At 41.3% G+C, this 27,884-nt stretch overlaps 8 protein-coding genes across 9 annotated transcripts in view; 4 read left to right on the plus strand and 4 right to left on the minus strand.

The window, feature by feature from the left end:
* Positions 1–502: 502 nt before the first annotated feature.
* Positions 503–2,318, minus strand: RagC-D (Ras-related GTP binding C/D). Its single transcript, XM_017087686.4, has 5 exons — positions 2,138–2,318; positions 1,585–2,055; positions 1,302–1,520; positions 1,100–1,242; positions 503–1,046 (listed from the first exon to the last, which is right to left on the minus strand). Exons 1-5 carry the CDS (start codon positions 2,138–2,140, stop codon positions 725–727), a joined length of 1,158 nt encoding a protein of 385 aa, XP_016943175.1. The 5' UTR covers positions 2,141–2,318; the 3' UTR covers positions 503–724.
* Positions 2,319–5,002: 2,684 nt separating this feature from the next.
* Sgp (Sgroppino) lies at positions 5,003–10,006 on the minus strand. Its single transcript, XM_017087685.4, has 5 exons — positions 9,865–10,006; positions 9,079–9,191; positions 6,074–6,584; positions 5,213–5,909; positions 5,003–5,153 (listed from the first exon to the last, which is right to left on the minus strand). The coding sequence occupies exons 1-5, from the start codon at positions 9,938–9,940 to the stop codon at positions 5,003–5,005; spliced, it is 1,548 nt and encodes a 515-aa protein (XP_016943174.3). The 5' UTR covers positions 9,941–10,006.
* Positions 10,007–11,838: 1,832 nt separating this feature from the next.
* LOC108019664 (uncharacterized) lies at positions 11,839–12,572 on the minus strand. The gene is made up of 2 exons (XM_017087555.4): positions 12,422–12,572; positions 11,839–12,360 (listed from the first exon to the last, which is right to left on the minus strand). Exons 1-2 carry the CDS (start codon positions 12,454–12,456, stop codon positions 11,919–11,921), a joined length of 477 nt encoding a protein of 158 aa, XP_016943044.3. The 5' UTR covers positions 12,457–12,572; the 3' UTR covers positions 11,839–11,918.
* A 193-nt stretch (positions 12,573–12,765) lies between these two features.
* Positions 12,766–15,659, plus strand: Rs1 (Dead-box helicase Rs1). Its single transcript, XM_017087482.4, has 5 exons — positions 12,766–12,947; positions 13,006–13,830; positions 14,028–14,760; positions 14,823–15,366; positions 15,434–15,659. The coding sequence occupies exons 1-5, from the start codon at positions 12,855–12,857 to the stop codon at positions 15,585–15,587; spliced, it is 2,349 nt and encodes a 782-aa protein (XP_016942971.1). The 5' UTR covers positions 12,766–12,854; the 3' UTR covers positions 15,588–15,659.
* Positions 15,660–15,911: 252 nt separating this feature from the next.
* On the plus strand, positions 15,912–18,214 carry Gasz (ankyrin repeat, SAM and basic leucine zipper domain-containing protein 1). Of its 2 annotated transcripts, none has more exons than XR_011603694.1 (5): positions 15,912–16,085; positions 16,156–17,039; positions 17,093–17,155; positions 17,264–17,401; positions 17,464–17,605. XR_011603694.1 is itself a non-coding variant. In XM_017087502.4 (5 exons), the coding sequence occupies exons 1-5, from the start codon at positions 16,005–16,007 to the stop codon at positions 17,620–17,622; spliced, it is 1,383 nt and encodes a 460-aa protein (XP_016942991.3). In that variant the 5' UTR covers positions 15,914–16,004; the 3' UTR covers positions 17,623–18,214. The 2 variants fall into 2 exon arrangements, 1 of the variants encoding a protein (XP_016942991.3); XM_017087502.4 differs by having other exon boundaries at positions 15,914–16,085; positions 17,206–17,401; positions 17,464–18,214.
* Positions 18,215–18,468: 254 nt separating this feature from the next.
* Positions 18,469–20,766, plus strand: Mlh1 (DNA mismatch repair ATPase Mlh1). Its single transcript, XM_017087970.4, has 2 exons — positions 18,469–19,317; positions 19,368–20,766. Exons 1-2 carry the CDS (start codon positions 18,513–18,515, stop codon positions 20,543–20,545), a joined length of 1,983 nt encoding a protein of 660 aa, XP_016943459.3. The 5' UTR covers positions 18,469–18,512; the 3' UTR covers positions 20,546–20,766.
* Positions 20,531–22,937, minus strand: LOC108019892 (succinate dehydrogenase assembly factor 2-A, mitochondrial). Its single transcript, XM_017087971.4, has 3 exons — positions 22,779–22,937; positions 22,507–22,694; positions 20,531–21,937 (listed from the first exon to the last, which is right to left on the minus strand). Exons 1-3 carry the CDS (start codon positions 22,794–22,796, stop codon positions 21,661–21,663), a joined length of 483 nt encoding a protein of 160 aa, XP_016943460.2. The 5' UTR covers positions 22,797–22,937; the 3' UTR covers positions 20,531–21,660.
* Positions 22,938–24,082: 1,145 nt separating this feature from the next.
* LRP1 (LDL receptor protein 1) overlaps positions 24,083–27,884 on the plus strand; it is a 61,754-nt gene continuing 57,952 nt past the window's right edge. The window contains exon 1 of the mRNA XM_065863331.2: positions 24,083–24,729. Coding sequence (XP_065719403.2) covers positions 24,552–24,729 — 178 coding nt within the window. The 5' untranslated portion in view covers positions 24,083–24,551. The remainder of the gene's footprint in view (positions 24,730–27,884) is intronic.

Here is a 27,884-nt window from a genome sequence, read left to right on the forward strand (position 1 = left end):
AATTTCATATTTGGCGGAACAAGATCTAAAATTATAACTGACCTGGAATTTGGAAAATCTGCCTTTTCAAAACACAAAATTTTCATCAATTGTTTATTTATTTATTTATATACAGTTAGTTTAAAGTTAAAACTATAGGCTAACTAAATTAAGAGCCCTAGTAGCTAAGTTTTCATCAATTTAAAAACACAAGCTCTAGGAGTGCATATCGAATAATATCAAAAATAATTAGAGAAACGACTTTTTAAAGTTCGGTAAACGATATCAGTACGTGCACACTGTACACTTTACTCAGTACACATATAGTTTAGTTTACTGAATTTTAGAAATAACTACTTCATTTTTAAATAATAAACAAATTTAATATCAGTGAACTAAAAGTACTGATCTAACATAAATAAAAAAAGAAACTGGAAACGAACAGTATGATAAAATAAGAGATATGTAGTTTTGTCATGAATAAGAAAGCTTTTAAAACGATATTATCAAAAACCAACCCACGTTTGTATTTAAAAATAGACATATTTATTGGTAGCATTATCATTAATTTCAACCGCTGGGCAATTTGTTAACCTGCTCTGTGAGAGTGGCGACTTAACGTATCAGTAGACAAAAGAAACAGCAGATATAACGAAAGAGAACGTACAAATTGGAATCGAAGTGTCCACAGAGAAGGTAGCGTAGGGCAAAATAAATGGGGTCGCCGCCGGGGGATGGAGTGCGCCTAATTGATCGGCTGCGCTCGCGACATCCCAGCTGCGTCATGGCCATGGCGAATCAGGGTCTGCTCCTCGACCAGGTCGTCGTCGTCCGGGTCGTTGTTCTCCAGCTGCTTTTGGCGCTTCAGCCGAAGCTCGAACACCTCGCTGATGGCGTCCCGGAAGCAGATGAAGTTGTAGTCGATGACGCCTTGTCGGTTAAAGTTCTCCTCGCGCAGGATGCAGACCAGGGCCAGGAACTTGTTCACCTCCCGCAGGTAGAGTATCGTGTTGTTGTTCAGCTTGATGAGACTAGAGCTTCCGCTATCAAAGGCGGTTTCCTCGGAGCTGCAAAGAACCGATGTAAAACCCAGTATAGTTAAATAAATTAATAAGCCTGCCTGTATATGCTGGACAGATCTATGACCACGTCAATCATGTCGCAGCAGAGCTCGTAGGTCTGCATATCGACAGGCGAGGAGTCCGTGGCTATATATATCTTGGAAACCACGTCGAACAGAAAGGCCTTTTCGATGCCTGAGTTCTGCAAGAGTTACGGGATTAGATGGGTAGTTAAAACTCTTAAAAGCAAGCCCAACATACTGGTATAAAGATGTTCAACAGGTTCTCCAGTGTGGGCAGCTGGGGAATAAGCTTCTGCACCACCTTGGAGAAGGCCTCGAAGATCGAGTGATCGTATATGGAGGTCAGATGGAAGCTCAGGTGAATCTGATTGAGGCCGGCCTCGCTGAGGTCATCCGACGACCGCTGGTGGATATCCCGCTGCGATTCCATTTTCGAGTCGTCGCTGATGCCATCCACCTGGGAAGCAAGCAGGTGTCGCTGGGTTATCAACGCCGATAAGCACTTAAATCACGGATATTACCTTGTGTATGAAAACTTCGAACTTGATGCGCTGGTTCACCTTGTAGGCCTGCAGTACTGTGTTCTTGAACTTGGTCAGCGCCTCGTTGTAGTCATCCTTTGCGTCGATGACGAAGACTAGGGCGCCACAGCCACCGAAGATCATATCGGAGTCAAAGGTCGGCTCGAAAAAGTCTATCTGGCCGGGGAAGTCCCAGATCTGGAACTGCACGAAACTGGAGTTGTTTATGTCGTCCTTCACGATCTTGCTGGTGGACTCCAAGAAGAGGGTCTCGTTTGGCGACATCTTGTGGAAGACCACCTTCTGGATGGAGCTCTTGCCGGATCTCCGCATTCCCATCAGGAGAATGCGCGGTTTTGTCTCGCTGTTACCCGTTGCATTGGGCTCCAGTTCCAGGCCATCCTGGTTGTACGCCCGGTAGCCGAAATCCTTGGGGAACGTGTCCGCCGGATAGTCGTCGTCATCGTAGCTCTGAAAAGGCGTGATGGGATGCAAATCAGGCGGTTCCGATGGGCGGGGGCCAGTGCGCGATATGGCTTCTTTGTCTACTCACCATGTTGATGGAGTCTTTCGCCTTCCACTGAAAGCTGCTTTTGGGGGTGGAGCCGGCTGCGTGTCAGCGGACTTGTGCATGAAACACACAGATAATGGATATAGCGGTCGCGATCAGTTTACTTTTTCTACTTTTCCTGCGGGTTTCTTATCGGAATCACAATGTGTGCACACCTGCGGGCGGAACTCAGCTGTTCCTATCGATAGCAATCAGCTGGGGGCGATTACCAGATCTAAAGCGTTTGGTCACACTCAGAGATGACAGTTTTGAAAAACCTTTTAGGTGCTTTAGTTTTGCAAGACCCACCAAGTCAAGCGAGGGTACTTGGGTTTTCATTACTTTATATTATAAAATAAAACAGCAAAAACTGGATTAGGACAACAAATTTTTTTTTAATACTATTTATTGTTCGTACTTCCTTTACTTTTTTTAGTACTTTTGACTGCAATTTTTTGAAGGACTTAAGAGTAAAACAAGGAAGAACGAAATAGTCGAGTACCTCGACTATCAGATACCCGTTACTCAGCTAAAGGGACCAAAGGGAAATGGAGATATGGAAATCGAGATTTAAATACGCCACCTACCAGCGGTAGACAGATTCTAGCGTTATGGGCGTTAGAGTGGGCGTGGCAAAATTTTTTTCGGGTCACTCGATAGGTATTGATGAGAAGAATACACTTATGCTAAAATTTTTATTCTAGCATCAAAACTGTAGGAGCCACAGTTTTGGGCGGTTTGTGGGCGTTAGAGTGGGCGTGGCAGTCTAATGAAACAAACTTGCGCTGCGTCAGAAGCTCAGGAATCTGCACGCCAAATCTCCATAGCCTAGCTCTCATAGTTTCCGAGATCTCAGCGTTCATCCGGACAGACAGACGGACAGACGGACAGACGGACATGGCTAGATCGACTCGGCTAGTGATCCTGATCAAGAATATATATACTTTATGGGGTCGGAAACGTTTCCTTCTGTCTGTTACATACTTTTCGACGAATCTAGTAAACCCTTTTGCTCTACGAGTATAAAGTTATAAAAGCGTAGTTTTTGACAAATTCTTTGCTTTAAAAATGTTTGAAAATTTTGTTGTTTTTGTCGGAAAGTGTGTAAAAAAATTGACTTTATTGTTAAACCAAGCGCCCTGTTACTTAATAAGTTATTAACTAAGTTAATAAGTGAAAATTACCTTCCATGGTCAGTAAAATCGCTAGGTGGTGAAGTGATCAGCATTACTAGACGATTCGATCTAGCCATATCCGTCTGTCCGTCCGTTTCTACGCGAACTAGTTTCTCAGCTTTAAAGCTATCGGGCTGAAACTTTTCCAAAAGTCTTCCTTCTTTTGCAGGTAGTATAAAAGTCGGAGCAAGCCGGATCGGACAACTTGTCTTATAGCTCCCATAGGAATAATCGAAAAATTTTTTTTTTTATTATATCTTTGGTGTTTTTTTAACATATAACCTCCTACTCTTGGAAATAACTTTTTATACCCGTTACTCGTAGAGTAAAAGGGTATACTAGATTCGTCGGAAAGTATGTAACAGGCAGAAGGAAGCGTTTCCGACCCCATAAAGTATATATATTCTTGATCAGGATCACTAGCCGAGTCGATCTAGCCATGTCCGTCTGTCCGTCTGTCCGTCTGTCTGTCCGGATGAACGCTGAGATCTCGGAAACTATGAGAGCTAGGCTATTGAGATTTGGCGTAAAGATTCCTGAGCTTCTTACGCAGCGCAAGTTTGTTTCAGTGGACTGCCACGCCCACAAACCGCCCGAAGCTGTAACTTCTACAGTTTTGATGCTAGATAGAAAATTTTAACTGAAATGTATTGTTCTCATCAATACCTATCGATTGACCTAAAAAAAATTTGCCACGCCCACTTAAACGCCCACAAACCGCGAAAACCTGTGACGCCCACAATTTGCATGCTAGATAAAAAATTTTAACTGAAATGTATTGGTGTCGTCAATACCTATCGATTGATCAAAAAATAAATTTGCCACGCCCACTCTAACGCCCATAACGCTTAAATCTGTCTACCGCCGGTAGGTGGCGCATTTTAATCTCGCTTTGCTGCTTGCATATCTCCATTTCCCTTTGAGTAACGGGTATCTGATAGTCGAGGTACTCGACTATAGCGTTCTTCCTTGTTTTAATTAGTTTTAAATTTCGAATTTAATTTTATTACAATCGGACGACTATATAATATATTATAATATATATATGTTATCTCCGAGGCTTTCGTTTTATCTTGAGTTGCGCTTAGCGAATTTTCAAAAGATATGTTTTATTTTACAACTTTAATGTCAACCTTTATTTCGCCGAATAAATTATAAGACTATATTGAGTATATTGTGAGCCACAACTCGGCAAGCTTAGAAAATTATGAATTTTGGTGAAAAAAGGGTAACGTTTAGTTGTATAGTATCACCTACATTGGTTAAGCGCAACTCCAGTTATAATAAAAAACTCGGAGATACTAAACTAATTTGTTTAAACAAATCTTATATGCTAAAAATTGAAATATAAAAAAAATTAGATTGGACCATTCATTAAAAAGTTATAAAGAAATAAAGGACTCGGCGGTAAATGGCGCTGTGACGTAGTGTGTAATCTTGTGGACAGTTGCTTTGCTGCAACTCTCTATCTCTCTCTCACCCCTTTTAAATGAATAACAAGTATTTGATAGTCGAGGCCATCGACTATAGTGTTCTCCTTTGTTTTTAAACAAAGTTAGAAATTGTCCAGATTTTGAATTCACCTTTTCATAAATAAATGTTGATTTATTAAAAAGCTTAGGAGATAATGGGTACATTGACATTTTTCGTTTTTGTACCCAAATATTTTCCTTTATTTAATTATTACCCAGTGTTACATAATTTGAATATCGGCTTTCGGGGGTAATAAAGTAACCTCTATGGCTTTAACATATTGATCACTAATAAGACTGTACGAGATCCAGATAAGTTTGCCAACAATCAGGCAAAGTACCAGTTGAAGGAAGCGATGCATTTGGTGAAACCTGGAAATGACATTACAAATTTGAATCTGTGTTTTTAAATCTTCAAAAGTACTACGCACCAAAAGTGTTTTCGTTTAGCCTGATCCAATGTGTCCCAGGACTCCATAAAAAGGAAACCACGCATGCCGGACATAATGCAAGTGCAGTACTCCTCCCAGTCCAGGCTGGACATATCGAACGGAAATATTGATTTATCTTCCGGTGACATAGACTCCCACATATGGTTGGTATTATTCATATCCATTTCGTACGTTTTTCCGCTAAATGGGTACAGGAGCCTCAGTGCTTCGTGGATCTTGCCATAACTTTTTATCAGGATGGGCTTTTTGCCTTGAAGCCATAAGATGAGATCAAACAGAAGACCGGGCAGCAGGTGATAAAATATACTCCCCACTTTAAATAGCCAAATACATGTGGTGAAGTGGGCAAATGGATACCAAATCGATTTAGTAACCGGAAATTTACTATTGTATTCGAGGTGCATCTTAGTTCCCTCTCCGAATGTGATAAAATTCGTTTTGGCCGGTGCGAGGGTGTAAATGGGCGGTGTCGAGTTTGATCCAGCATTCTTGGCCACATGCCATCCAGAAGCCAAAGCCACGTTGGCGCAGTAGTCGCCAGGAACAATTAATGCCTTCGCTTTAGGATTGGCATATACTAGACGGAGGATTCCCAGCGCATTGCCGTATATTAAGGCTACGAATCCGTGAAGGTTGTCAATCCATCCCGACATTGGTTCCTTGAAGTTGGCTAAAACTGCAAATTACAAAAGATTTATATTAGTCCCGGTTGACATTGAAGATACACAGGGATCTGTTCGCCATTTGTTTAGCCTTTGTTTTTGGAAGAAAATGGATTACTAAACCATATCCTATATCCTTTGAAGAGTATTTTACATATATACATATACAATAGCTTACTAATGGCAGGTCGAAAAATGCAGATAGGAACGTCCTTAGCCTCCAGCTGGATCACCTGCTCGGCCAGGGCCTTGGTATATGTGTAGGTATTTGGAAATTTTCCCAATAAAGCTGGAGCAATGTTGTCCACCACTTCTGTGCTTAAAGTCTCGTTAAATTCCAGCACCTTGGCCGCCGGGCATGTCAATATCTCCGGATAGAAGCGCTCCCCGATGTGATCCAAAGGGCAGTTAGAGAAAGCCGTGGAGACATGAACAAAAGCCTCGAGGCACTGCATCTCCTTGGCCAGCTGGAGCATTAAGCTCGTGCCTCGCGTGTTGATGTTTAGGGCCTTATGAAGCGGCTCCACAAAGCGGACGGAAGCTGCACTATGAATGACCACATGGACCTGGGAGGTCAGTATCTTTCGATCCCCGTCGCTGAGTCCCAGACCCAGTTCGCCGCAGTCCCCCGGAATGGGCGTAACCAACTGCAAAGCATTCGGCTTGACCTTGAGCAGGGGCTCAAAAACCTGCAAAAAATATATTCGACCGATTCGAAATTGATTCATTTTTAAATAACAATTAATAATTACCAAATAAAAACACCTCTTAGAAGACGTGACGATTGCACCTTCAACTTACAGAAGTTCTGTAATCAAATTATCTGACGAAAAATGCTTGTAAATTCGACTAAGTAAGTACACTTTCTAAAATGTCTTTAATCTGCCTGCTTCAAAAAAAACTTAGCTTTTAAGCATAAAACGGCAAATTTCATTGCAGCGTGCCGAATAAGAACATTTTAAGAAAGTATTTCTTCAGTCGAAATTTTCGCCGAACACGAATCTATAGCATTAGTTGTATAGAAACTATAAGCCTTTAAACTCTACCTATTTTTGTTGCCTAGTATTCAACCTAACAAAAAGTCATCCAAAACCAAAAACTTTATATAATAAAAGCGTCACAAAAATGTTATGTGGTTGTTATACCCTTGCAGAGGGTGTTATGGTTTCAGTCAGAAGTTTGCAACGCAGTGAAGGAGACGTTTCCGACCCCATAAGGGATATACGAGTATATTCTTGATCAGCATCACTAGACGATTCGATCTAGCCATGTCCGTCTGTTCGTCCGTTTCTACGCAAACTAGTCTCTCAGCTTGAAAGCTATCGGGCTGAAACTTCTTTCTTTTGCAGGTAGTATACAAGTCGGAACCAGTCGGAAAGACAACTATATCTTATAGCTCCCATAGAATTAATCGGGGGAAAAAATGTTTAAAAATGATATCTTTGGTGTTTTTTAAAATATACCCTCCTACGCTTAGAAATAATATTTATTAATTAGCTCTGAATTTCGAATTGAATTTGATCAAAATCGGACGACTATATCATATAGCTGCCATAGGAACGATCGGAAAATTAAGCGGGAAAATAATATGAACCCAATTATAGCTTCGGTGTTTTTTGACAATTTATCTTATACTATTGGGAATATCATTTTTTTGTATTTTTAAGAATTTCGAATTAAATTTAATAATAATACTTCCTTTTTTGTTTTGACATAAAGTTTTCGGTTTTGGACGACATTTTGTTAGGTTGAATACTAGGCCTAAACTGGTATGTTTTTCCAAAAGTCGTAGAATAAATGTTTTCTATCTCTATCTTTTTAATACACCCATTTAGTCGCCAAGACCCTTAAACCAAAGAGGGATTCATACAAACCCACAAACAAGGGGACAAACATTTTCATTTTGGAAAGTCCCCAAAAATCTTGTTTTTGCCATAACAGCTGTTACCACGTAGACTGTCGTTCCACAGTGATATCTTGAAATTTTGCTATCACCACGGATCCCATATGCACATTGAGGTGGTCTAACAAATATAATCATGTTCTCAATCCTAGCTTTGGTAGATTTTGATGTGAACCAAACTTATTCAAAGAAATACAATTTTTTATTTAAAGATTTAGGCTTTTAAAATGTTAAAGTCGATGGCCTCGACTATCAGATACTCGTTACTCAGCTAGACAGGTTTTAGCATTATGGTCGTAAGAGTGGCGTGGCACCTCGCTGAAATAAACTTGCTCTGCGCAAGAATCTCTAGAATCTGCATGACTAATAGCAACTTTTTAGCTCCAAACGAATCTAATATACCGTATTACTCTACGAGCAACGGATATTAAAATGTGCGCGCAAGTGCGACGGTTTCCGATTTCGTCTCTACCTACCGGTGAAAAGTTGTATTGCTTATAGCAATATTTAAAGGTCCGAGTTGGTACAATTTTGGTTGGTTAATAGACATAATAACGTTGCTTTTCAAGTGGGCGCCAGAGAAATGTGAACTGGCCGCTCAGCACCGTTGGACATTTCTTCTATATGTCGACTCGTAAACGATTGTTGCTATTGAGGACGATATTGAAAATGTGCTGACAAATTAGGTCGATCGGATGGCCACTGCAATGCCTTTCGGGGCGACGAATGAAGTGGTCTTCAAAAATGAACCGCAATGTTAAGGCTTTTGAAATAACATTTATTGAAAAAATGCACCCGTTTTTTTTGTATAGCCATTTAAAACATTTGTAGTCTTGCGCTGTGCAAGAATGATTACCATGCAAGTAACGCGTACAAAATTGTTCTGCCATTTCTATTCATGTAAATGTATTGACATTGTTGGAATAATTTTTATAGTGGGGGAGACCAAAAGTCAACTGTTTGGTTGTAATCTACGTCACCTTGATTAGAATAAACTTTGAAGCCAAAGCGCGGGCCATAAAAGTCATTTGTTTCCGGAAGCTTTCCATGCAAATGTGGACAGCCCTATTGAACATATATATATATACTTAATTTAGTTGCATTAAACCAATAATTGTTATTCATTTTACATAACTTTCATTTTACATTCATTTTTTTTATTTTAATGGATGTCTTGCACGAAAATTGGAAGACTACATCCTGGATCATAATCGCTCAACCATTTTAGTATAACTAAAATTTTATACAATTTTTCACGTAATCACAAAAATTTGACTTACAGGTTCGTTTTTCCAAACTTCAAATCGTCCTTGTACACTGTCATTCTTCTTCGGCCTCACCAAAAAATATACACGTTTAACATCTGTGGAACGCAACAACTTCTCAATGATCACTGAAAGAAACACGGAAGAACAATTAGGTACTCGTTCCATTAAAATAAAATTTTCCATTTTACACTTGTATCTACTGACTGTGACGTTATTGACGATGTTCTTGCTAGGTGGCATAAAATCATTACATATCAACGAGTGGTCCGAATTAAACAATTTTCGGCGTGCTGATAAGTATTGACATAGGAATAAAAAAAATACATTTTAAATTTTAATCCTTGAATCTGTGGGTGCCACAGGGCGGTTTGTCGGCGTTGGAGTGGGCGTGGCACCCTTTTCAATCTAAATGCTTAATCCCAATTTTTAGCATTATAAGTTTTCGACATACCAGCGTTCATCTGAAAGGTTTTTTGATGTTCGTGGGCGTTGAGTGGCGTTTAAAAATTGTTTGGGTCTATTGATAGGTATTGACGAGAGCAATACATTTCAGTTAACATTTTTATTGTAACATTAAAACTGTAGCTTTCATAGTTTCCACATTTATAGTTGTCCGTAGTGATACGGACAGACGGACATGGCTAGATCGACTCGGCTACTGATCCTGACCAAGAACAAATGAACTTTTTGAGGTTGAAAAGGCATCCTTCTACCTACACTTCCCTTTTTCTTCATACAAATACGATTTGCACTATAAATTTAATCCGGATATATCCTTGCTATTGTCAGATGGTATACCTTTGCCCAGAAATCCAGTTCCTCCTGTTACGAAAACAGTCTTGTTGTGATAAAATTTCAAAATGTCAGTCTGCATTTTGATAATGATACTGGCACCGACGGCTCGCCTTCACAAATGAGCAGTGCTTTCTCTATTTACTATATTTATAATCGAATGCTAATGCGCTTGTGGTGTTCATGTAAGCCGTTAATTATGCAACCTGTAAGGTACATCTAATTGTGCAAGCTAGTCGAATGTAATTCATTCGTAAATGATTAAATGACCATTTAAAGCAGGGCTGTGAACCATTTCGGAGCCGAACCACTCACAGCCGCATATTTTCTTAATATTACTCAAAAGCTTGCAATTAAAACGCGGAAGAACGCTTTAGTCGAGTGCCTTAGCTAAAGGGAGCAAAATACGAGCAGCAAATCGAGACTGAAAAGCGCCACCTACCCGCGATTTCAATATATAGTTATGTGGGCGGCGGACAGATTTAAGCGTAATGTGCCTTTGTGGGCGTGGCACTCTTAGAATCTAAGTGCTTATCCCACATTTTACTTTTTCAAAGATTAAAACTTCAATAAATTGTATTACCAATCAGCACCCCGAAAATGGTTAAAATTGGACCATTAGTTAAAAAGTAGTGCTTTTACGCCCCGATCTAGAAAGCGCATCGTTAATAACGTGCCTGCCATTAGATACATGTGAAAAGTGTAAAATGTTTAATTTTAAAGTCTTTTAACTTTGTAACGGGTATCTGATTGTCGAGTCACTCAACATGGCTCTTCCTTGTTTTAATTTTAAAATAACTTTCTGCATTCATCTAAAAAGAATAACTTTCTAGCCTGTATAGTTTCCGAGATCTAAGCGTTCATATAAACAGGCAAACGGGAATGGCTAGATCAAAAATACATACAAATGTACATTGTACATATACTGTGTTTTTCAATGAAAACCACTTAATATTTTAACACTGTGAAATTCTGTTAAAAAACACAGCGTTGAGTCGTGTACAATTTATATTGATGCACATAAAATTTAACCTAGCTTTCCATGGCACCCCATATAATATATTTGTATTTTCTTTGAACAGATAAATAAGCCTTATTATTAAAAAAAAACAAGGAAGAACGCTATAGTCGAGTACCTCGACTATCAGATACCCGTTACTCAGCTAAATGGAGATATGCAAGCAGCAAAGCGAGATTAAAATGCGCCACCTACCGGCGGTATACAGATTTAAGCGTTATGGGCGTTAGAGTGGGCGTGGCAAATTTTTTTTTGGATCAATCGATAGGTATCGACGAGACCAATACATTTCAGTTACAATTTTTTATCTAGCATGAAAATTGTGGGCGTCACAGGTTTTTGCGGTTTGTGGGCGTTAAAGTGGGCGTGGCAAACTTTTTTTTGAGTCAATCGATAGGTAATGACGAGACGAATACATTTCAGTTAAAATTTTTTATCTAGCATAAAAATTGTGGGCGTCACAGGTTTTCGCGGTTTGTGGGCGTTAAAGTGGGCGTGGCAAACTTTTTTTTAGGTCAATCGATAGGTATTGATGAGAACATTACATTTCAGTTAAAATTTTTATTCTAGCATCAAAACTGTAGGAGCCACAGTTTTGGGCGGTTTGTGGGCGTTAGAGTGGGCGTGGCACTCTACTGAAACAAACTTGCGCTGCGCAGGAATCTCAGGAATCTGCGTGCCTAATCCCAGTATTGTAACTCTCATAGTTTCCGAGATCTCAGCGTTCATACGGACAGACGGACAGACGGACAGACGGACAGACGGACAGACGGACAGACGGACATGGCTAGATCGACTCGGCTAGTGATCCTGATCAAGAATATATATACTTTATGGGGTCGGAAACGCTTCCTTCTGCCTGTTACATACTTTCCGACGAATCTAGTATACCCTTTTACTCTACGAGTAACGGGTATAAAAAACTGGCGCCCCAAACATTTTTTATATATTCCGCTTTGGCCTTTCAGTTGCTAAAAAAGTTTAATTTTACCAACTTGCTCACTTAACGAAACAAAAAACGTACAATTAGTCAACTCTAAAACTACTGGGCGGCCAATTTAGCGTCCAACTGGCCCAGATCGACGCCCAGTTCCCTGAGCCGACTCTCCTGTTCCTTGGTGTCCAGTCCGTGCTCCTTGTTGTATTTGTAGTTGACCGTGAGCTGAACCTCTTCCAAGCCGCTAACATGGTCGTACAAATTGCCCTCCAGCCGCAGATCGATGTCGCTTTCCTCTCGCAGAGCACAGAAGTACAGGAGGAACACGCCCAAGCTGGCGGAGATCACGTACGGCTGGTACCACAGCGACTCATCGCTTCCTCCGCTCCGGGTGTCCTTTGCCCGCCAAGTGGCCGCCTGGCTGCCGAAGAACTTAATGGGCTCGTTGCTGACCATGTCCTCCTCCGGTTTCTGGCTGGCTGCTCCTTGATTTTTCGCATAGAAGCGGGATGCAGGTGGAGTACCACCTGTCGCTGGCACCAATTGCCTGCGTAAACAGCAGATTGTTACACCTCTTTATTTGTGGTCTCGAGTTTACTGTAACTTACCGCAAGGCTCTTGTTTTTGTCAGTAAACGCAGCATTTTCGATGCGGAACTCAAACAAATTTCATAACAAAATTGGTAAAACAGCTGATCTCGTGTGGAATTAGAGATGAGGGAACTTCATTGCCGGCACTTAGTTCATCGATGTATCGATGGCTTGCAAAATATCGAAAAAATATAAAACAAACGAGAAGGAAAAACATTTTTAGGACATCTAAAAATATTTATAGTAATAGCCATTAATAAAACTAAAAATTATAAGACATGAAAATAAATGCTTTTCAGCTTAAGCTATTTTCAATTTAAATACTTTCGACTAACATCGATATTCGTAGACGACTACTTTGCCACTGTTTATCCCATCACTAGCGAGCCACACGTGTGTTTTAAATTGTAAACACGCGCTGGAGTTTTTAAATAATTTTTAGCCGGAAAAAATGGGTGCAACCAAGAACCTGGACTTGATAGGCACCATTGAGGACGATGCCGAGGTGGAGAACTTGTCGGAGGACTCCGATGCGGAAGTGGAGGTAGGGAAGTCACAGTGTTAAACCCAAATCCAAACTGAGCTCCGTGGTTTTTCTATAGTACCAACCCACCAAACTGAGACACAAGAAGGTGACGGAGTTCGAGAAGGGATTCGAGTTCGTGTCCTCAGTAAAGGAGTACAACCAGGACACCTGGGACGACTTGATGAAGTATGTGAAGAGGAAGGCGCGCACAAAGACCGATGACAAGATCGCAGCCCGGCTGCAAAAGAGAGGCGGCGCTGAAGCAGTGGCCGCGGAGCAGAGCGATGGGAGCGAGATTGATCTTTCCGAGGACGAACTGAAGCATGATAACCTGCGGCTGAGGGAGAAGAAACAGTCCAAGAACAAGAAAAAGAAGGGCGGCGAGGAGGATGAGGAGGAAGAGGGCGAGAAGATGCAGTTCGACGACACTGTGGAGGCCAACGAGCAGATCACCTCATTTTACCAAATGAATCTGTCGCGTCCCCTGATGCGTGCCATCGGAGTGCTGGGCTACATCTACCCCACGCCCATCCAGGCCTCCACGATCCCGGTGGCCTTACTGGGTCGCGATATCTGTGGCTGCGCCGCCACGGGAACTGGCAAAACTGCAGCTTATATGCTGCCAACCCTAGAACGTCTGCTTTATCGTCCTCTTAACAACAAGGCCATTACCAGGGTTCTGGTTCTGGTGCCCACCCGTGAGCTGGGAGCCCAGGTCTATCAGGTGACCAAGCAGTTGTGTCAGTTCACCAGCATAGATGTTGGTCTGGCAATCGGTGGTTTGGATGTGAAGGCCCAGGAAGCGGTACTGCGCCAGAATCCCGACATTGTGATTGCCACACCCGGACGTCTCATTGATCACATCAAAAACACTCCTAGCTTTACTTTGGACTCCATTGAGGTGAGAAAATCAAAGAGCAAAACGTTATATTACCTTAGCTATGATGATTATCCATCCTTGCGCTCTGAGCTCTTTCCCGAGCTAAGAGGACAATATGGTTCTTGTTTCTGCGCGGCAGATGCAAGCTGATCCTTAAGCTATATCCATTTTTATCGCAGATGTTTCTGTATTATTTAATGACATGAAATCCCGAACAGGTTCTTATTCTGGACGAGGCCGATCGTATGTTGGACGAGTACTTCGCGGAACAGATGAAAGAGATCATCAACTCCTGTTGCAAAACTCGGCAGACCATGTTGTTCTCTGCTACGATGAGCGAGCAGGTCAAAGATCTGGCTGCTGTTTCGCTGGACAAGCCTGTGAAGGTGTTCGTTAACAACAACCAGCAGGTGGCCTTTAATCTGCGCCAGGAATTCATTCGCATACGTGAGGATAAGGAGGGCGACCGCGAGCCCATCCTGGCTAGTTTGATTTGCCGAACGTTCCATGACCACTGCATGGTGTTTGTGCAAACCAAGAAGCAGGCCCATCGATTGCACATTTTGCTCGGTCTTCTGGGCGTCCGAGCTGGTGAATTGCACGGCAATCTTACCCAGCAACAGCGTCTGGAGTCGCTTAAGAAGTTTAAGGAGGAACAGATTGATGTGTTGATCGCCACTGATGTAGCCGCTCGTGGTCTTGATATTGTCGGCGTCAAGACGGTCATCAACTTTGTGATGCCCATCACCACAGAGCACTACATCCATCGAGTGGGTCGTACCGCTCGTGCAGGTCGTGCTGGTATCTCCGTTTCGCTGGCCGGCGAAAAGGAGCGTAAGATCGTCAAGGACATTATCAAGAACGCCGAGAGTACTATCAAGAATCGTATTATTCCGCCAGAGATCATTGAGAAATACCGCAACAAACTTACGAGCCTGGAGCCAGAAATTCGTGAGTGCTTTTAATGAAAACATTTGTAGTTTTTCAGCTATTAATTGTGGTCTCCAATTTAGAGAACATTCTGGATGAGGAACAGGCTGAACGGCAGCTAGCCAAAACGGAGCAACAGCTTTCCAAAACAGAGCGCAAGCTGCTGGGCCAGTCCAACGAGCGACGTGGTTGGTTCCAGACGAAGCAGCAGCGCGAGGCAGAGAAGGATCGCCTAGCTTTAACTACGGGAGACGAGGAGAAACCAGCTGGTGGAAAGGGAAAGGGAAAAACAGCCGGAAAGCGCAAGCGGCCTGAGTACGGAGGCGACGGCGAGGATGGACCGCCGGTTAAGGAGCTGGAGGCAAAGCGAAACAAGAAGAAGAAGGAGGAGCCCCGAAAGAAGACGCCCGAGCAGCTGGCCAAGGAACGGGCCATGAAGGAAATCGAGAAGGTATCGCTGGTGCGTGCCAAGATGGCCAAGCTGCGCAAGCGACCGGGCAAGCTGGGAGCAGCCACCGAAGCCCACAAAGGCGGTGCCTCCGACAGCAAACCCAAACGGCGCGGCGGTCAATCGGCATTTACTAACGATTTGACTGATGTCAGTCGAGGTGGTGCCCTGCGTTTAAGGTGAGTTTCATTGCTCTTTTCCATTTTTTTTTGGTTTGGCTTATTAACTAATTACTTTCTTGTTTAGATCCGAGGCAAATCGGCACAAGAAAATGACCAAGATTACCGCCAAGAAGAAGGCCAGCAGCGTAAAGATTACTAACAAGGCGGGAAAGAATAAGTTCAACAAGGGCAAGAGTTTCGGTGGACCGCGGTACGCCAAAAAGGATAAAAAGAAGTAGAACTGCAAAATATAGATGTATGCAATGTTAAATCGTAATTTTGTAAAATAAAACTTTTACTTCTTTAAGGCATTGAATTGTTTTCCTTTACCGCAAACTGAGGATCACATAAAAAAGTTAGAGGTGTAACTAAAAGAAAAAATATGTGTTTGAATAATATTAACTAAAAGATCATATTTTATTGTATTAAAAAATTAATATCCAATTCACATTTATTAATAGTTTTATGTTTGGTAATCCTCAATCGTTTGGTTTAAAAAGCGCGCCATTGATTTATCGGTAACAATCGATGGAACAAGCTTTTGCAACCCTACTTTTGCTTTGCTGTTTTCTTCCTTTCGCGTTTTTCCTGATTTTTGGCCACAACAATGTGCTAGGACTCCTTAGTTTGCATTTTTCTGAATCCAATCCCACAAGATGAGCAGCCGAAGCCACTACGGACCTCCCCGGGACTCCGACTCGGACAGCAGCTACGATGGCTTCTACTTCTCGGATGATGTGAGTGCTCCTCCTTGGTACTGCTTCATTCGGAATAATCTTTAGGAGCCTCACTTTTTACACTGCCCAGAGGAAACGCTCGAAGCCCGCACCTTATGTGGATCCCGAGCAAAAGCTCTACAATGCGGTGCTCGACGGAGATCTACAGACGATGCGGGAGGAGATGCAGAAGCTCGTCTTCCAGGTGGACCAGACCGTGAAGGGAGGCCCCAACTTGCTGATGCTTGCCTGTCGCGAAGGACACTACGAAATTGTTGAGTGGTTGGTGGAGAAGGCAAAGGCCAACGTAAACCGGCAGCTGGACTCGGTGATGCCGCTGATGATGGCTTGCGACAGCCAAAACAAGGATCCGTATGTGGCGGAGAAAATAGTGCGCCTCCTCCTGCGCCACGGGGCCGTGGTCAACGTGTCCGACAAATACGGAATGACACCCTTTATGTTCGCCTGCCAGAACGGCTTCACCGGCGTGGTGCGCCTCCTGATCAAGGACGTCAGCTTCGATGCAGTGGACAATCAGGGCTGCACGCCAATCTTCCATGCCATCGAAAAGAATCACGTGGAGGTCGTCAAGCTGCTGGTGGAAGCAGGCGTCAATGCCACGATAGCTAACAACAAGGGATACACGCCCACCCAGGTGGCTGAGTGCCACGGATACTACGATCTGCTGGAGATCCTGCCGCGTCCAGCCTCCACCTACCTGGTGCCCACCCACTTCCTGGGCTACAACACGCTAAGGGATCACATTCCACGCATCTTCCTGAAAAGTGACTGCCCGGAGTATTTCCAGGAGTTGAACGGCATCCTGCAGTCCATCAATGTGGGAAATATGGTTCAGCATTTTGCCATCGCACGGACCTCGCTGGCCGAGTTCCTGGTCATGGATGAGGAGTCTCTCCGAAAGGTGGGCATCGAGTATCCCATCTACCGTCACAAAATATTGAAGGGCATTCTGGAGTGAGTGGATTTTAATGTTAGGTGACCGCAATGTAAAGCTTCTTTCTCCGCAGCTTCCATCTTCATCATTGGTGTAACTCGTCGATTGCTCGAGTCAAGGAAAAGGACATGGACAAGTGGGTGTGATATTGATTATGTTCTTATTAACTTACAAACTCCCATTTAGCTTTTACGAGATTCTAATGATCGCCGCCAATCATCTGCAACATTTGGTTATCATTCAGGCCTCTTTGCGATTCGTATTGAAGAACCAAGAAGAAAACCAAATGGGGCATCCTAACGAGACGCAGCTGGCCACTATAAAGACCAATGTTCAGGGATATCGCGATGTGCTCAACCAAATAACAAAGACCGTAAAATACGTAAGTTTTGAGTTAAAAGTACTTGAGACTCTAAAAACGATTAATTTATATTATATTTTTAGCTTGGGTCGTTCAGTCCCCCACAGAATCCTCTTTTCATTGACTTTAACGAAATCCTGGCCGAGAGGAAGCGCAAGAAGGTGCGCAACTACTTCAAATACACCACCATTATCCTCGGAATCTCAGTTTTCATTTGCCTCAAGTGCAAGTGGTTCTCATAGTATTCGTATCGCTGCATTTCCAGAATCATTTTTAACAATGCTTTACAAATAACGTTGTTTTCCATACCACTTGGTGAATCGGAATTCATTTGTTTTTCCAAATCAAAATAGTTTTAGTTGAGAAAAGTATTTAGTTTAACTCAAATTTCCTTTAAAGTTTCTCTAAAATACCACTTGGTGAATCGGAATTCATTTGTTTTTCCAAATCAAAATATTTTTAGTTGAGAAAAGTATTTAAGTTTAACTCAAATTTCCTTTAAAGTTTCTTTAAAGTAGACAATTTACTGTTGAAAAACGTGTAATCTCAAATTACACATTTAAGTTTAACATAAGTAATAAACTATAAATATATTGTTGAGACAATAGAAGTTCAAGAGTAATGAAATGAAATGTATCAAATGTTACCTGAAACTCGAAAAAATACCTGAACTTAAAAAAAAGAGTATATAAAAGATAAAATCTGAAGTTAAAGAAGAAACTCACAATAACTTTAACTTACTTTATAAAAGTAGCTTTAGGCGTAAAGAAGTACCAACATAAACTAGTGTTATTTGTATTAACCGATTAATAAAGGAGTTGTTATTAAATGAAATGGTTTTACTATTAGCTTTATTCAAGGGACGTAAACGTTATAAGTATCATGATAAAAATCACAAGTAATTGAACATTTGAGATTATATTTGCAATCATTAAATTTGTGCGTTTATTTTATAAATCAATTTGTTGTTACTTATGGAATCAAAAATTCTTAATATTAATCTAATTTTGTCAAATAATTAGAATTAGTGATTACTTAACTCAAACTTACTGACATTCTGTTATATTCCCGCGCAATCAAACGGTCACACTAGTTTTTTTTGTTTACAATTATTACCCAAAGATATTGCGCCATGGAGCCGGGCGTCATCCGGAAGTTGGACGAGGTGGTGGTCAACCGAATAGCCGCAGGCGAGATCATCCAGAGGCCCGCGAACGCCCTGAAAGAGCTGCTCGAGAACAGTTTGGACGCCAAGTCGAGTCACATCCAAGTGCAGGTTAAGGCCGGCGGTCTGAAGCTCCTCCAGATCCAGGACAATGGCACTGGGATACGGCGCGAGGATCTGGCCATCGTCTGCGAACGCTTCACCACCTCCAAGCTGTCCCGCTTCGAGGACTTGGCCCAAATAGCCACGTTCGGGTTCAGGGGAGAGGCCCTGGCCAGCATCAGTCATGTGGCGCATTTGTGCATCCAGACCAAGACGGCGAAAGAGAAGTGCGGCTTCAAGGCCACCTATTCGGATGGCAAGCTCCTGGGACAGCCAAAACCGTGTGCCGGAAACCAGGGGACCATTATCTCCATCGAGGATTTGTTCTACAACATGCCGCAAAGGAGACAGGGGCTCCGTTCGCTTGCGGAGGAGTTTCAACGACTGTCCGATGTTTTGGCCAGGTACGCTGTCCACAATCCCCATGTGGGCTTCACTCTTCGCAAGCAGGGCGATGCACACCCCGCCCTGCGCACTCCAGTGGCCAGTTCCCGGTCCGAAAACATTCGAATTATCTACGGGGCAGCCATTTCCAAGGAGCTACTGGAATTTAGCTACCGGGATGATGTTTTCAAGTTCGAAGCTGACTGCCTGATCACCCAGGTCAACTATTCCGCCAAGAAGAGCCAGATGCTCCTGTTCATTAACCAGCGACTGGTGGAGTCAACAGGTGGGTGACATAAGCTTCGCCCGTTTTAAATTAATAAGACAAACTTCCAGCTCTCAAGGCCGCCGTGGACTCGGTGTATGCCACCTACCTGCCTCGAGGCCACCATCCCTTCGTCTACATGAGCCTCACGCTGCCGCCCCAAAATCTGGATGTGAATGTTCATCCCACCAAGCACGAGGTGCACTTCCTGTACCAGGATGAAATTATAGAAAAAATCAAGCAGCAGGTAGAGGCCCGACTCCTGGGCAGCAATTCCACGAGGACCTTCTACAAACAGCTTCGACTGCCAGGAGCTCCAGACCTGGATGAAACGCAGGCAGCGGATAAAACACAGCGCATCTATCCCAAGGAAATGGTGCGCACCGATTCCAGTGAACAAAAGCTGGATAAGTTTCTGGCGCCTTTGATCAAAATGGAGTCAGGTGTGTCGCTCAGTTCCTCCCAGGAGGCTCCTCCGCTGCCAGAGGAGAGTTTTCGAGTCACTTCGGCGAAGAAATCCCGAGAAGTGCGCCTTAGCAGCGTGCTGGATATGAGAGTCCGGGTGGAGCGGCAGTGCAGTGTTCAGGTCAGAAGCATCCTCAAGAACATTGTCTATGTGGGTTGCGTAGACGAATTCCGCTCACTATTCCAGCATGAAACGCGCCTTTATATCTGCAACACCCGCTCCTTCAGTGAGGAACTCTTCTACCAGCGGCTGATTTACGAGTTCCAAAATTTGTCTGAGATTACTATAAATCCGCCGCTGCCACTGAAGGAGCTCCTAATGCTTTCGCTGGACAGCGAGGCCGCTGGCTGGACGCCCGAGGACGGCGATAAGGCTGAACTGGCTGCAAGTGCTGCTGAGGTACTGCTTAAAAAGGCTCCTATTATGCGGGAGTATTTCGGGCTGCGCATATCGGAGGAGGGCAACGTGGAATCTCTCCCCAGTTTGGTAGCCCAGCATCGTCCCAATGTGGCCCACTTACCAGTTTACCTTCTGCGCTTGGCCACCGATGTGGATTGGGAGCACGAGGCTCGTTGTTTCGAGACATTCTGCAGGGAAACAGCTCGATTTTATTCCAAATTGGATTGGCGGGAAGAATCGGCTGGAGCACATTCCAGATGGACCACGGAACATGTCCTATTTCCAGCCTTTAGAAAGTATCTCCTGCCACCGCCTCGTCTCAAGGAAAAAATCTTCGAGCTTACCAACCTGCCCACGCTTTACAAAGTGTTCGAGAGGTGCTAGTATACATTTTTAATGTTCTTTTTTTGTTTAACAATAATGCTTTAGAAACAAGATCTCCTGGATCATAACATATTCAACTATATTGATATATTTCAGGGACCGTAACCGGTATAACTCTTACTTTTAAAATCATTCTTTATTCGTTATTCATCGCCCTTTTATTTATAGGTCATAAAGTAACTGTATTTTTCAACTTTTATGTAAATGTCTGAAAATAACAATTATTTTTTGTTTAAAAAATAAAATCCTTCCCGTAACTTTTCTCTAAAGAATTCGCGGATTCATATATTTAGTAATTCGCGGATGTCTTAAAATGGCCAGCGCTTACATATATGTACCAATGGTCAAAATTGGTTCCTCTTGTTCTGAAGAGTTAGCGGTTCCATATGTTAAGGAATTTATAGATGGCCAGCACTAACAAAATTGTTACCATTGTGAATAGTGTTTCCTCTAGTTCTAAAGAATTAGCGGTCGCATTGTGTCAAAGAATTTTTGTGTACAAGTACAAAGCCCAATCTGGAGAACATACATACATAAGTAAAATATGCTACCAAATTCAAACAAGAGACAAGCAAAAAATATTTTAGACTTACATTTTCGGTCACCAAACAAAAAAAAATGACTTTTTTAATAAGTCTTCTCATAACAGTTACTTGGGCTTTCACTAAATAAAAGTTACGGGAAGAATTTTATTTTTAAGTCAAAAAATATCTTATTTACAGACTTTTATATAAAAGTCAGACAATAACAGTTACTTCATGACCATTTCCAAAAATGTTAAATTTTTTGTAGGTCTTTGAATAGACTACATTAAATTGTTTTTTTGAATTTTATCTCAGATTTTAAGTGTAACCCGACTTGTTCGATCAAAAGTAATAAAATAACTTAGTTTCAGTCCCTTATATATTTCCTTAATTTTTAATTGTTTTGGGTTTTTGCTATTGATAGCTATAATGATAAATTTATAGACCTTCATGATTGCACTGCAAAGATTTTAAGGACCTTTGGAAACTTTCGAACAGATTGTATTCAGGATTAAAGAATTCGATTTCATTATAATGAAGGCTTCAAAGCAATTGACAAATATATAAGCATATGGATAAGGTCAGGGAATACTAAGTATTCAAATCCGGCTGGCGGAGACGTGAGACCCGCTCGGCATTCTTGACGTGCTCCTTTAAGAGCATCATAATCTCCGTGTCGTATTCCTTGGGAACGGGCTTCACGTCGGTGGCCCAGTAATAGATATCCCAGTCATTGCTGACCCCGTTGATTAACTGATCGTATAAGGCCGTCTGCTCGGCGCTGAATTTCTGAAGGTGCTTGGCCGCAAATGTGCTGATAAGAAGATCGTTTTCCAGCATTCCGCGCTTACGGGATTGATACAAAAGACTGGAAAGGATTGTAATGTGTTCAACTGAATAATACGGCAAAACGTTTTGCCTAGTTTTATAAGTCCCTTAATATCATCTTTAAAATAAATGGGAACATATTGTGAAATAATCAGGGACCGTAAATAATCATTATTTGTGATTTTTATTTTTAATGACGTACTAGATATTTTGGTTTTTCTTTATCCAATTTGTTTGTTGTCTGATTTTTAGGTTCATTGCGGGCAAGAGTAAATAGATTGTTAGTTTCTCTTCTAATTGGGTATATTAAACAGCCCTCGTCGACAATAGTAAAAAAAAGAGGCATTTTTGACATGTAAAAGTAAGAATCACAGTGGTCTTTCCAAAATAAAACTCACAAATAATGCTTATTTTCGGTCCTTGGCAAAATATTAATGGAATTTAAGTTGATATCATATGATACAAAGTAAAATAAAAATATCTCTTAAAATTAAATCGGGAGGGAAATATTCGAATCATTTATAAATTTAACAGTGTATACATAAATATTTTAAGAGATACTTGTAGTAATGATCTAACCCGAGCTATGAAATCCATAATTGTACTCACCGCTGCTTTCGAATATCCAACGGCTCGTTGGGACGCACAGGATATTCCGGCAACGGCAGATAATCCGGGTCCTCGTAGTCGACAATCACATCGTCAAAGGTGCTGGTGAGTGGCGGAGGAGGATTCCGCACATTTGAGGCACAGCGTGTCCACGGCAAAAAAATCCAGCTCGAAATATCCAACGTCATCTGGTCATTGCAAAAATAGTATAAATAGAAGTGCACAAAATGCAATCTTATGTAACTGCATTTAGCACAATTTTAAAGACTCACCCTTAGTTGGCGCAGCATTTTGAAGACAGACACCGCTTATAGAAATGTTTGCTTACAAAGTTTGGAAGTAAGTTTTTGATTTATATTAGATTTTGAGACAATTTGAAAAATCAAAGTATTTTGACAGCGGCCGGCTGCTCGATTTGTGACTAAAAAACGAAAAAAACACTGCCACTTTTACAGAGCTCTTTTAGTAAAGTTTTGCACCTGGTTTGGAATTTGTTTGGTGCAAAGAATACTGCGATTTCTGGCGCTAACTTAAGATTAACATTTAAAAATAACTCATTCGTAAGGGACTGACTGTAAAGATACAACAAATACAAAAGTGAATAAGTTTTGACCAAAACTCACAGTCTCAAATAAAGTGCGGCTATGTTGACAAATCAATTGAAATACATTTACTAATTTGCAAATCAAACAAAACACCTCTTAACGAATTTATTTCAAAAGTGGTAGACCTTGTGTTTCTTATATTGAGCTGTTTAACATCGTCTAGAATTTTCAGGATTCTAAAATAACGCTTTGGGACAAACTGACAAACAAAATAAAATTTTCATTTTGAACGGAGCATCCGATTTTGACAGTTGAGGGGTCATTCGACGCGTATTTAAAGTGAGAATTTTCACGTTTACAATTTTACCGCTCTTTTTCCGAAACAAACTGATGTTTATAAAGCCTCTATATGCAATCCTTTTAGTTTTGGCAATACCTTTCGATTGATGGATCATTCGAAACAACCAGACGATTACAGTAAATTTTCATTTCTTCGTGTGTATATAGTAGTCGCCTTCGCACACCCTCTTGGTACGCTTCGTCACTACGTGGACTGTCGTTCAGTGATTATTGTTTTCAATTTGGCGCCTTACTAATTCTGTAAATGACTAACAGAACTGTTAAGTTCAATTAACGGCGGCATTCCAGTGTGACCGCACTCCAAAATTAAAAATGTGCTAACATCTCGTACTATTTACTTAACCGGTTCGATTTCAAACGGGAAAAACTAGTGGTGGTGCTCGGTCGTAACTTAAGATTTACATTTAAAAATAACTCATTCGTAAGAGACTGATATAACAAATACAAAAGTAAATAATAAACTCACAGTTTCAAATAAAACGGGGCTAGGCAGACAAATCAATTGAAATACATTGAATAATTTGAAAAATGAATTTTATAAATTGGCGCCTTCCCATTTCTGTTAAAATGTCTAACAGCACTGTTAAGTTGAAATTAACATCTGCATTCCAGTGTGACCGCACTCCAAAATGGAATTGGTGCTTGGTCGTGTGTCGCTCTCGCAGAAATCGAAAAATTTTTGAAACGAGCGGTTGGTGCGCGCTGCTCCGCTAAAATCAAAGAAAAAAATCTGAAATTTACGTCGCTTCGGAAAAACAGCCGGCAAAGATATTATGAGTTAATATTTGTTTTTCTTCCATCCGCCGTGTTTCGCGGATAAAAAAATCGAAGATCTCGGCATGAGGATTGGGGAAATAATTAAGTGTGGTGTACTTATGCAGCGAATTCTTAGCGCGCAAAGCGTTTTGAAAAAGTAAACAAATAAAATGCATGTTTCAATGGAAATCTGAGTAAAAAAGTTACCTGTTTTGTGATTTCTTTGCCACCCCCGTTTGGTGTGTGCGTGTGTGCGAGCGCGTCTGTGTGAGTGTTGTGTTTTTGTGTAAAAGGAAAACAAAACGGAAGGCTGAAACAACAGCGGCAGCAGCAACAACAAAAACAAAGAGAGCAGTGTGTGCGAGGAGTGCGGCCAGCGGCAAAATGCCGGCGACAGCGAATTCGTGGGTGTTGTTGCTGTTGTTGTTGGTCGCGGTGGAAAGATGCAGCAGCAGCAACAGCAGCGGGCGCATCAATAGTCGCAGCAGCAGCAGCGGCTATCGGAAAATGCAGTGGCAGGAGCAACAGGAGTCCCCCACCTTGCGCCCCCTGCCCGAAAAAGGTACGTGTGCTATCTCCCTCCGGCCCGTTGGCATCTCTGAGTCTCTCTTGGCTCTGGGCCCCTCTTGCCTCTCGCTCCCTCGCATCTTAATTGTTGTTAATCTGCGGTGCATTAACCTGTCCTACGTAAACATGTCCCCCACTCTCTCTCTCTCTCTCTCGCTCGCTGCCCCACCCCCCTCCCCCGGCTGTGCCAAAAATAACAACTGCTCTCCGTCTGCAGCCTCTTTGTCTCTCTGTTTTTTGTTGTTTGTGTGTCACCCCACCCCCCGCCCCCGCCAGCCATCGTTCACTTTGTTATGCAAATTCCTTGGTTTCCTCGCTCGCAAAAATGCCGCAAAACAAATGGAAAATAGAAACAAAAACAAGTGTATGTGCAAGAATATTTTTGTCGCTTGTTTTTTGCGGACTCGCGTGGAATTTTCACGCAACAAGAATTGAATAAAAATATTTGTGCGCCATGGAAAGAAGCAGAACGCGAGGATAATCATAAAAATGAGTTAAGTTTAATATACTCTGGCTCAAAGGGGTTTGGAAATGTATAAGTATAATAATAGCATTTCAAAACCTTATCTTTATATTGTATTTACCTATGTTTATGTTATTTTTTTATAATCAGTGGAGGATAGTGGAATATTTTTTTTTATTCAAACCAAAATTGTACTATTTTGCAGTAAATTTACTTTTAATAGAGTTAACCAGTTTAAAAAAGTCCTTACAGTAAATAAATAAAAATATTCAGATAGTTAGGAAAGTGCATTTGAGATAAAAAAGTTATTGTGTGAACAAATTATTCCGAAAGAGTGGTCTGAAAATATTGTGGCACCAATTAGTAATTGAACTTTTCACTTGAAAACAATATGGTTCGCATTTGCTGTCCGCCTCTGATGATGATACCAAATAAAACACTTATTTCGCTGAAAAATTGCACAGCAACAACAAACGAATTTAAATAAATTATGTACGTACAATGGACTTCTTGACTGGGCGCGCATTATGCATGCACATGGGCCATGACCCGAGGGTCCAAAAGTCTCCGCACAAAGGCCACCATCTCGTTAAGATACAGATAACGAGGGACGCGTAGAAGTAAATAAAATTAAAGTAAGCATTTCCTCATTTGAGGCTATGCGACGCCAGAACTTTGTCACAATTTAAACGAGCCAAATGCACAGAAGGCACCGAAATCAATCAAATAAATTGTCTGTCTGACATTCCCAACAAGACATCACAGGGTGTAGCGTACATAAATGGCAAAGTAGACAGTCGGGGGAACTATTTGATTATTAAGTTCAGTCACTTGTTTCGCCTTCAAGTTCTGTAATTGTATCCCTCAAAGAAACGGATTTCTAAGTCCTATCGCAAAATTTAACTTAATAAATTGGTATAAATTACTTTGTCCTGGCTGGTTAAAATTGCCTTCAGTCTTTTTACCTTTCACCATCTGTCCAGTTATTAATTGTTATTTACCATGTGTGTTCTGTTTCCAAGGTCGTTCACTTGCCTTTTAACAAATCGCATAATTAAAGCAATTTGCATATTGTTAATCCAGATAAATGGAAGTGGCTTTATGCTTTATTTAAAGAGCGCTTATTCGTGCGAACTCTATTGGAATTGTTTTGCTTGGATAGAATTTTCTGTGACATTCTTGTTTCGTTAAGACTTCCATGTCATAAACTTAAAATATATGGATGAAGTGCATCGGTAAAACTGATTTATAACTGAAAAAACGAATTGGTTTGTTTATTTTGGTTGTTTACCTATAGGTAACGTACGCTTTCTTATTAAAAGTATGACAATTTTTAGCTTAAAACCTATTTTTAGTTTAATAATGCACAAGAAAACGGCCCCAAGAGTTGTTTTTGTATTACAAGCTGATTCTTTTAATAAGATTACAGTTTCAAATTGATGGGATCGTTACGCAAATGAATTAAAATATTTATAAGAAATTTCCTGAACTGTTCCCAACCAGTCAGGAAACGTCTCGGAAGATATGTAACGCGGGATCGCATAAAAAATAGCAATGGGTTTTTTTGCAAAATTAAATTATTTATTTATAAGTCAGGGAAGAAATGTTATCTTCTTTTTATAAATCCTATCTCATTTGGAACACGCTGTAGCCCGGTCAACAGTTCTGCGATGCAGTAACAATTTGCGACCCGTGCACAAATTTGTGTAGCCAACTGAAGTGTTTCGCAGTAAGCGTTCCGCCCCCGCGGGTCAAAAGGGGGTGGTGGGAGGCAGAGGTGAAGGCCGTGCTTTCAACCCTACAGTAAACCCTCCCCTTTGCCGCTGCTGCCTTTTCTGCCTTTGCCGTCCAGGTCTGGCGGAAATATTGCGGAAATCGTTTATCATGTCGCCAATGGCTCTGTTTTAATAATTGCTGTCCGCGTTAAACGGTCGAAGAGGGAAAAAGGGGGAAAACCGGATGGGAAAGTGGGAGTGGCACGCCTCATTTGGGCTCGCAATCGGTTAGCAGAAGATGCGATGAAAGCGCACCGATTGGCACTTGCGATATATTCATGACTGCAACTCTTCCTCGGATTATGCGAGGTCTATTGCAATAGATCGGTTCTTGGGAGGCTGAATTAATGAAGTCAAATTGGTAATTGTAAGGGGATTTTGGAATTGTAACACATGCATTAAAATTGCGTTTTTGTAAGTACACTTAAAATATTAAATCCTATTAAATAAATGTATTATATAAGTGTATATAAGCAACAACTGATTAGCTTACAATTAATAATAGAATTTTTAATATAGAATTACTATTTAGAAAGAACACTGATTTCATCTTATCTTGCTGGTATGTTACTAAGTCACGAGTTCGATCACTGATTAGGCTTTGTAAACAAGGTTCAAAAGGTTAATCATTTGATTATTATTAGCTGAGACTCTTTAATCTATGACTAAAAGACTCTAATATATTAGAATATGATTTGCCTATGCAAATACCAGGTGCTTCTTTACATAATTTTGAAATCATAGCTTAAATGTGGCTTTGAACAGTGGTTTTTTATTAACGAAATATATATAGTTATATATTTTTTGTCTTGAAGCGGAAATATTAAAATTATAAAGTGTTAATGACTTTTTTCGATACAATTATGAATCCTTTTTCATAGATTCCTACATGTTATGTGCATAGACCTTTCT

The sequence above is a fragment of the Drosophila suzukii genome, chromosome 2R (assembly GCF_043229965.1).
Source record: "Drosophila suzukii chromosome 2R, CBGP_Dsuzu_IsoJpt1.0, whole genome shotgun sequence".
In the NCBI taxonomy this organism is placed as follows: Eukaryota; Metazoa; Arthropoda; class Insecta; order Diptera; family Drosophilidae; genus Drosophila; species Drosophila suzukii.